Here is a 9,476-nt window from a genome sequence, read left to right as displayed (position 1 = left end):
CTACGCCGGTAAACTGGGCACGTGTACGGGAGAACTGGGCACGTGTACGGGAGAACTGGGCACATGTACGGGAGAACTGGGCACGTGTACGGGAGAACTGGGCACGTGTACGGGCTGTCTCTTATACACATCTAGATGTGTATAAGAGACAGCGGGAGAACTGGGCACGTGTACGGGAGAACTGGGCACGTGTACGGGAGAACTGGGCACGTGTACCGGAGAACTGGGCACGTGTACGGGAGAACTGGGTACGTGTACGGGAAAACTGGGCACGTGTACGAGAAGCTCTTACACGTAGATGTGACTTGTATGCACGTATTCTTCGGGTCGCGTATACGGGTAAGCTGAGAAGCACATACGGGTAAACAGGACAGATATACGGGCTGATTGGCACTAGCATACAGATAAACTGGGACATGCTCACTGTAAACTGGGACATGCTCACGGTATACTGGGACATACTCACGGTAAACTGGGGCAAGTAGTCTGGGGCGAGAAAGTTTTTCGACTCCTTTAATTTCATCACCAAAAGTAGAACCACTTTTCACGGGCAGGTTTTGCCAGCGCTCCGCTCAGCCTGTCGTCGGCGGCGAAAGCAAGAGACGCTGCAAAGCGCATGAATTTCTCTGCGGTAAAACTGCTGGAGTTCGACGCGTGAGTTGGGGTAGGAGTGGAGCGAAGGAAATAAATTACCCCAAAATAGGGTTAATTGTTGCATCAGGCGCACGATTGTGTCTTCAGAATTAAGGTCTGAAAGAAGAATAGACTTCGAAAAATTTATTTGTTACGTAGGTTCAAGCAGGGATTGTTCATTCGAAATAAGTGAGGTATCAAAGGAATGTCTTTAAAGACGGTCAGTATTCTGCGGCAAGAATGGGCTGATGTCATTGTTACGGCATTGTACCCGAGACCAGAGCCGGCGGTCTGCCGTAAAACTCGTACAAAATGGTACCATAGTAAATTATGAAATGAAGTTATAACTTAATTAGTACGACGACGTACTAACGTCTGCCCATACGTGCCACCAGGGACGTGGTGCCAGACGTCGCAGCGTCCAACGTCTACCTGATGGAGACTTCGCATGCAGCAGCCGTGCCCCCCAGGGGGCTTTGTGGGCTGGAGAGGTGATGATAGTGATGAGTGATGATGATGGGTGATGGTGATGAGTTATGAGTGATAGTGACCATAACAGGTTCCCATTTCTATTAGTCGTCTCCACCAGCAAACGATGGCCCGTCGGTGAATTTTCTTCACTTGGCATGCAGGCTGTCTATACAATATGGCTACACAGAGGTCGAGTTGGTTTTTGAGGAGTTTTATTAAACAAGATCAAATGTAACCAGCTTCCTGCGAGAGACTTCTGAAGGTATTGCTACATTATTGCCTTATTTCATCAATTCTAATCCCTAATTCATCAGGTATGTCTAGGCCATCATTAGTCCCCTTCTTGACCCCACTCTTCCACTCCCGGCCATTGCCAGCAACAGAGCTTAACCGAACCTTTGCTTAACTTTTTTGCCCATCTCTGCAGTTACTGCAAAGTAAATCCACAAGCAACCGTGTGGTTCTTGGTGACGGCTCAGTCCTTAGAACCCTCGACGCTGGCAGCCTTGGAGGCACTTCAGGTCGCCTACCAGAACTTGTGCGTGGCTCATGTGAACTTCACCTCGCTTTTTAAGGACACTCCGCTGCTAGAACTTTACCACTCCGAAAAGTTCAATAACACTTGTAAGTATCTTCTCACTTGAATTAATGTTACGGAAGTAAAAACTTGTGTCTATCCCGGGAACAATTTGAGGTCCAGCATGTATTTATTTTGATCTAACGTTTTATTGCAATACCATAGTGAGAAACTGTTCATCGGGAGATATTGTAAATATAACAGTCATGAACATCAAGTCTTTTATGCATTCGATTCCAGCAGCAATGTCACAACCGTGATGGTCATTTTGTCACTTTGGCAGCGCACAAAATCCACAACCTGAGCGACATGAGCCGCGTGGCGCTGGTGTACAAGTTCGGAGGTCTGTACTCGGACATGGACGTCATCGCCCTGCGCCCTCTGGTGGGCGCCACCAACTTCATCGCGCTGGAGGTACCCCAAGCCAAACTTTATACGAACAATTGCGGAGTATATAGCACATAAATGCACCACCCGCAGAGTCCCTCAAGCAAACTTATAAACCCAAATGAGGCACCTATAGCACATATGTAAGTGCACCACCCGCAGAGCTCCTCAAGCAAACTTATAAACCCAAATGAGGCACCTATAGCACATAAGTGCACCACCCGCAGTCTGCCGCAGAGTCCCTGAAGCAAACTTATACANTGGGCCATGTTGCTGCCAACTATAATGTGAGGGCATGTTGGGCCATGTTGCTGCCAACTATAATGTGAGGGCATGTTGGGCCATGTTGCTGCCAACTATAATGTGATGGCACGTTGGGCCATGTTGCTGCCAACTATAATGTGAGGGCATGTTAGGCAATGTTGCTCAGGGTCATGTGTTGAACCACGTCAACATGGCCCGGTATTGAGTGTGATTCTACCATGTCGCTGCGTGTGTTGCTACCATGAGTGGGCCATGTTGCTGCCAACTATAATGTGAGGGCATGTTGGGTCATGATGCACAGTGTCATGTGTTGAATCGTGTCAACATGGCCCGGTAATGATGTTGCTGCTGGAGGTTTGTTATGATCTCCAATTGGGGTCATGAGGATCATCAAGATCCATGAGGGCGCTGCGGTGAGAAGCCTTCTTCACGACACGCGTGTTAATGATCCACTTACCTACGAGTCACTCAGAGTACAGCCGCAGCATCACTTCAAAATTCGTCTCGTGATAGCACACGGAGATTAATGGCAAATTTACTTGTCATTGCTTGATATATCACTTGAAATTTACATCGTTTAAATCGTCCTGTACTGGCCTCAGAGCTCTGACTTTAGTGGCAAACATGGCCCTTCATGGATTCTCGTGTGGACATGACACTTGGAATTTCTCCCTAGATGTTCTATTGTGTAACATGATCGCAGCTTCATGTTGATCACTGCTTATGACAACCGGAAAAATTTTCACAACTTTTAGCATGACCTGTACACTTATCAAACCTATATCTTGGCAAGGTTATAAAATGGGAAGATTAAGCTCGAATCTCGACCCATGTAGCCGGTCTAACATTTCATTGGTGATTGCAGGGCAAAGCTTGGGCCGCCAACGGGCCCACGGCCATGACAGCCGTGGCGCGACTGCTGGGATGCGATCTAAAACCCGTCGGCTTAGATCGCCTCGTGAACGCAACTCACAACCGAACATCTCAACCAATTCAACCCTGTAATGCAACCAATCCCTGTTCCAGTGAGTTCATATACATTGCCATGTTCGATTCGAAAGTTTATACGGCGTGGTTTTAGCAGCTACGTAGAGGAAATGTAATATTTAGTTGTGGTTTTTGTGCCTTTGTTGCATGGAAATAACCCAGCGGAGATTCAACGTTTCAATCATAATTGACACAATTTTTAAATGCTTCCAATTATTATCGGTAGCATATTTCCTAATGGCAGTTACTCTCTATTAGCCTCTGCTGTGCCATGTGCCGAGTCGCTGTGTTCTACAAGCTCTCTTTAGGAGCAGACTGGAAAAAAGAGAAGAACAATAACAATTATACATGGATATTTTAGGACTAAATATTTTGTTCGTTATTTTTCAGAAATTTTAACTCATTATACAAATACAGGGTCCGCCATATCCGTGGCAACGCATGTTATTTGTTATTTCTCAGTGAAACAAGCATTGTTTTTTTATCGGATTAGCTAGCAGCCGAGATTTACCTAAACAATTCTCAGACATATTTATTCAATATGACCAACCTAATTTTTAATGACGGCCTCCAATCTACGCAGGAAATCTTCACAGAAGACACGCAGCATTTCTTGAGGGATCAAGGCCATTCTCGTGTCAATTTAGTCTTTAAACTATCCAAAGAATCATGAGGTGTTCTGCAGACCCTACGCTCTAAAAAAGCCAACACAGAAAAGTCGAGAGGATTTAAATCAGGGCTTCTTGAGGGCCATTCATTTTTGCTAATGAACGCTGGGATGTGACCCTGAATCCAGTTTTGGGTCATGCTTGAGCCATGTGATGGGGCAGAGTCTTGTTGAACACTCCAAGGTGAGCCGTTGAAGTTTTTACGGGCCCAAGGTAATAACACAGCTTCCAAAATGTCCGAAATGTATCGCTGACTGTTCAATTTCACTCATGAGGGGACAAAAACGAGTGGTGACCTCCCAGTGGCGGTTACCGCGGCCCAAACCATCACGGACATGGGATTTTGACGTCGTGTTGCTGTTCTGGTTGCCACAGCCCCATCCCGACTCCAAACTCTGTCATTTTGACGGTTAACGCTTTGTTCAATGTCAAATTTTTTCTCGTCACTGAACACCAAGTTAGGCAGCGTGCCATCTTCAATGAGATCCAGAATGTGCTGGCATCTTTCGAGCCTCATTCGTTCATGACGGTCTGTTAGTTCATGCCTTGTTTGCATCTTGTAAGGGGAGGTTTTGAGGTCATCTTTGAGGATTACGCATTGATGTCTGATTGACTCCTGCTTCTGCAGCCAATTTTGTAGCAGGGCGACGACGGTTTCTCCTAAACTTCTACCTCGTGATTTTGAGCAATTGTTTTGTTCAGACACTTCGTTTCCTTCCTTGACCAGGTCGATTGCATGTTTCACTAGTTTCCTTGAATTTTTTTACCACCTTCCACACAGTTTCACGACGAAGTTGGAGCTTTTTTGCAATGACTGAATTACTCTCGCCCTTTTCATGAAGGGTTACAATTGTATTTCTATCTACTGCCATAAGTAATAATAAATTTAGACACCTTAGACTTCTGCAATATAAAATAGATGAATTAATAGATGATATTAAGCTTCATTCTAAAAGAAAAGTCTCCTATAAACCAATTTATTTTTATATAGCAAACATACGTTGCCATAAATATGGTGGACCCCGTATTCTGTTATCCGATATTCTAGAGATATTTCTCCCTTGAACCTGATAGTATTCAAAACAAATAAACTTACCGGTGACTCATGGGTGGCCGGCCATCACTTACTGTTAGCCGCCGGTGACTCGCCCCTGAAATGTGCAGACCAGACAGAGGAATGCGACTGGGTGGCACTTCGGTCCAATGCCTTCATGGCCGTGCACTACGACGCGGCATATAAACTTTTTCTTGGCCCTGAGAAGAATGAAACTTCTCCACCCATACAAACTGTGAGTATAGGTCATAGTTTACGAGCTGTATCCCCAGGGTAGAGATTGTGGGGCAAATTTGGTGCGTGAAATTTCAACCTGAACTCTGGACTGTGAAATTTTCACGACAAAAAATAACTGTGAAATGTTCAGGCAAAAAACTAAATTCTCAGAGTAGAAGAAAAACGTTGGCATTTACACGGGCAAGAAAATTTGACATTCTCGCGGCCTGAAGTAACTGTAATATTCTAATGGCCAAAATACTGGGATATTTTCATGGCCAAAACAAATGGTGATATTCTTACGATGAAGAACATCAGTTAAATTTTTACGGCCAAAAAACTGTGATTTTCTCACGGAAAATAATAACTGCAATATTTTCACGGCCAAAAAGCAGTGAGAAAAATTATTTTCTCATGGCCGTGATGAGCAAAGCATTCGTATCATAGAAATTTTTCGCTGGTTGGAGAGTCTGCATCTCCGCTTTGAGGATCTTATTTTGTTCAGGTTATTTTTGTTGAAAGTACTGCGGATGATCTGGACAAAGTTATGTTCAAAACCAATGTCTTAGACAAGCTGTCAAATATATATTTAATATTCAGAAATACTCGTATGATGACACCCAATAATGTGTTGGAGTGCCACATTAAAATATTAGTGTAGAGATACAATGCTGTTCCGCAGTGCAATACCTCTCAAAAGGTTCAACATTCAGGGTTAGAGGATAATGTTCACCGTTCACTGTGTCTCTCTAATTATAATTACAATATATTTATTTTGCAGCTGTACCCGGACAGTCTGGGCCTGCATTTCTACAACTACATGACGCGAGACAAGGAAGTACAGTCAGGCAGCCACATGCACAGGCTCGCCTCTGAATTCTGTCCAGTCGTCGTCAAGAAGCATCCGCTGCTCGCATGAACGCTTCCACTCGTTCCTAGCCGCGCTGGCAAAGCTATTCCTATGAATGAATGTGTATGTCAGTGAAAGCCATTCTTATGTATAGATGCACATTTCAGTGTCAGTACGAAAAACATGAAATTCCGATTGAATGGAGGAACGCAAACAATTACAAAAACCATACCAGATTAGAAGCGCACCGCGGATCAATGTTTTCTGGTAGCGTAAGAAGCAAAGGGATAACATATGTTAGCTTGGAATAAATTCGACCGTGCATTTATGAACCTGTAGTTTTTAGACTCCTGCGTCTCGAAATAATTTTCTCGAAATGAACCGGGACAGACGAAACGAGACGAGAAAATTCCGGGTAAAAAATAACGGGACAAAGGAAAAAATTTATCCCGGAATAAACGTATGAACCGAGACAAGACTTCTGTCCCGAGCTTTAAAACTTGTGTAAATTATGAACCGGGACGAGACAGACAGATTTGAAACGAGACATAACGAGACGAGACGGGATTGGTCTTAATTATTAAAGACAAAACAAGTTTTTCGATTACGATACGAATCATTTCGAAAACATGGATTGAAGAATGACAAGTTAGCCCTTTATTGCTAATAGGGCCATAGACAGTTACCAGTTAAATTGAGTTAATTGCAGATTTATGCAAATTTGTCTAACTGAAATGGCAGTTAATTAGTGGTCCAACAAACACCGCAAACCTGTCGATGTTTGGCTGAGAAATGAGTAAAAAATGTTAACCTTAAGTCTTAACCAAGGCTTCGATGGCACTTTATGGGAACCGTACGAGTACGAGTCGAGTTCATTACGCGTTCGGAACGAGATCAGGCGCCATGGAACGCATAGGGACGCAGTGTCTAGATTAGTCGGCCAATTAGTTAGTGTGCAAAATTTCAAGTGTGTAAGTGTGCAAAATTTCAGATCGGTTGGACAGGTAGAAGTGTGTTAAATATCGATTATGTAAAATTAGATTATCTCTGCCTTCAGTAAAATTTTGTGCTACGCCTCAAGGAAATCTTCTCAATTGCGTAGTTTCCTGAATTGCTATTAAACGCTTGTTTAACGTTATTTAACAATGATACACATGGATATTTCGAGTTCTTTTTTGAGGATCGAACTATTATATTTTTCTCGCTTAAATTTTGTTGTATTTTAAAATGTTGTTGATATTTCTTTCCATACTTTTTGTTGAAGGAGATTAAGCAAAGCAAGATCGATGAATCTGATTCTGTGATTGAGCTGGAGGCAAATCAAAGTCTGTCCAGTCAGCCGATGTCACCAGCTACAGCTAGTATGGCCTCATCCAGACCATCATAGAACACAATTTTCTGAAAATAAATAACGTGCTTTTCCATTTTTATTTACCTGTCAAGAATAAGTACCATATTAAACCACAACATGTATTCGTAGCAAAAATCATTTCAATTGATGAGCTCCAATCAGGATAGTAAAAGGATACGTCTCAAGTTATTATATAAATGTATGAAGGTAAGCCAAAGTTAAGATCACATCATTAATTGAGTCGTCTCGTTATGTCTCGTTAAAATGGCTATAAAATCCGGGAAATTTTAAGCTACCTATTTTAACCGGGATATCACGTCTCGCCTCGTATCGTCCCAAAATTCCTACGGAGGGCTGAAAATTGTCCTGGTTTTTATTGCGAACCGGGACAGTCTGTTGTCTCGTCTCGGATAAAAAAAAAATACCAAACGCAGGAGTCTATCTAGTACAGGAAAAAGATAATCTGAAGACAATCAAAGTAGAAAATCTAGTAGTTTTCATCACTCAAACTTCCAAATTATCAGAAACGTTAATCCATCGTGCAATTTGCCAGGGTTGGCATTGATTAAATCAAAATGATTAAATCATGTGATTAAATCATTTGATTTTTTTTATAAAAATCATGATTTTTTGATTTTTTCGATTTTTTTATTTTTTCATATATTTAAATATATTGAGTGGCAGTCTTTAATTTATTTTGAGGTATTGTTATTCATGGATTTGTATAAATGTACTATGAATGACAAATGGGTATATAAACTTGTTGACTTTAGTGTGTATTAGGTTCCAATAAATTGAATGTTTTTGGTACAGAGGCATCAAGTGTTGCAATACATTGTACATAGCTAGCAGCTTAGCTGATTCTTATACGGCTATAAGTAGTCTTCAACTATTTGACTATCTGTTATATTATATACTATTGATTACTATATACAATTTAAATATGCTAGCTAGCTTATACAGGGTGGGGCAGAACCGATTGAGCAGTTTTGAGGCGAAATAAAAGAGTGATGGAGGTACATAAGGAATAAAATTTATTTTTCTCAAGATAAGCATAACATACCATTTAAAATACTTATGTTTTTAAAACAATATGAAGATGGTGTCTGTTAGCTGCAACACACCGTAGGAGTCGTTCTCGGAAGTTTCCTACAGCACGTTCACACATATGGCGAGGTATGGCCATAACCTCTGCTGCAATAATCCGTCCCCTTAGCTGTGGTAGGGTGTGAGGGCGACTTCTGAGCACTCTTTTTTTTAGATGTCCCCAAAGAAAGAAATCGCAAATGCTCAAATCAGGTGACCTCACAGGCCACTGTAAATCACCCTTCAGAGACACCAGACCTCCGGGAAACATGCGTTTCAAAACATGTGTTTCATGAGTGACATTCGGGCTGTGTGAGCTGTAGCCCCATCCTGCTGGAACCACACGTCTCCCAATGCTTCATTTTCAACAATGTTTTCCATCCTGGGCTGCAAGAAATTTTGCAACATTGCAGCATAGCGATCGGAATTCACTGTGACGGTTACTCCCTCCTCTGAGAACGACTCCAACAGTGTGTTGCAGCTAATGGCCCCATCTTCCAGATATTGTTTTCAAACATAAGTATTCTAAATGGTATGCTATGCTAACCTCTAGGAAAATAAACTTTCTTCTTTATTTACCTCCATTACTCTTTTATTTTGCCTCAAAACTGCTCAATCGGTTCTGCCCCACACCCTGTATATTGAGAGGTTGAGATTGTATTGACCCTTTAGGCAATTAGAAAGATTATCCACCCTAATACGAGTATTCTAATTAAAATATTTAATTTCAATGTTTAAATATGTGAATTTAAAACTAGAAACAAAACAATTACAATTATAAACCTATTTATAAAATAATTAAATGCAGTGAATGGAAATAAAAAGGTTTGAATTGTGCACATGTTTATTTCAAACAGTGTTAGCTTTTCTCATAACTCAAATCTCGTTTCAAGTCGTTTGAGGTTTGTTTGGTTATCGTTCAGTTTATGTTT

General features: G+C 41.8%; 2 protein-coding genes across 2 annotated transcripts; one reads left to right on the top strand and one right to left on the bottom strand.

Annotated features, from left to right (window-relative positions):
* On the bottom strand, window positions 1–1,187 carry LOC125179414 (merozoite surface protein CMZ-8-like). Its single transcript, XM_047885223.1, has 2 exons — window positions 1,066–1,187; window positions 1–244 (listed from the first exon to the last, which is right to left on the bottom strand). Exons 1-2 carry the CDS (start codon window positions 1,185–1,187, stop codon window positions 1–3), a joined length of 366 nt encoding a protein of 121 aa, XP_047741179.1.
* A 41-nt stretch (window positions 1,188–1,228) lies between these two features.
* On the top strand, window positions 1,229–2,314 carry LOC125179413 (alpha-1,4-N-acetylglucosaminyltransferase-like). The gene is made up of 4 exons (XM_047885214.1): window positions 1,229–1,239; window positions 1,532–1,728; window positions 1,965–2,095; window positions 2,231–2,314. Exons 1-4 carry the CDS (start codon window positions 1,229–1,231, stop codon window positions 2,312–2,314), a joined length of 423 nt encoding a protein of 140 aa, XP_047741170.1.
* The last annotated feature ends 7,162 nt before the right edge of the window (window positions 2,315–9,476 follow it).

The sequence above is a fragment of the Hyalella azteca genome, unplaced genomic scaffold (genome assembly GCF_000764305.2).
Source record: "Hyalella azteca isolate HAZT.00-mixed unplaced genomic scaffold, Hazt_2.0.2 contig17328, whole genome shotgun sequence".
NCBI lineage: Eukaryota > Metazoa > Arthropoda > Malacostraca > Amphipoda > Hyalellidae > Hyalella > Hyalella azteca.
This window is presented reverse-complemented; position numbering and strand designations above follow the sequence as displayed.

Coding starts and splice junctions, on each gene's coding strand:
- LOC125179414 (XM_047885223.1), bottom strand. CDS start 1,187: ATGGTCACTATCACTCATAACTCATCACCATCACCCATCATCATCACT. Junction 245..1,065: donor GCATGCGAAGTCTCCATCAG/GTAGACGTTGGA, acceptor ACACGTACCCAG/TTCTCCCGTACACGTGCCCA.
- LOC125179413 (XM_047885214.1), top strand. Junction 1,729..1,964: donor CGAAAAGTTCAATAACACTT/GTAAGTATCTTC, acceptor TCACTTTGGCAG/CGCACAAAATCCACAACCTG. Junction 2,096..2,230: donor CCAACTTCATCGCGCTGGAG/GTACCCCAAGCC, acceptor CACCACCCGCAG/AGCTCCTCAAGCAAACTTAT.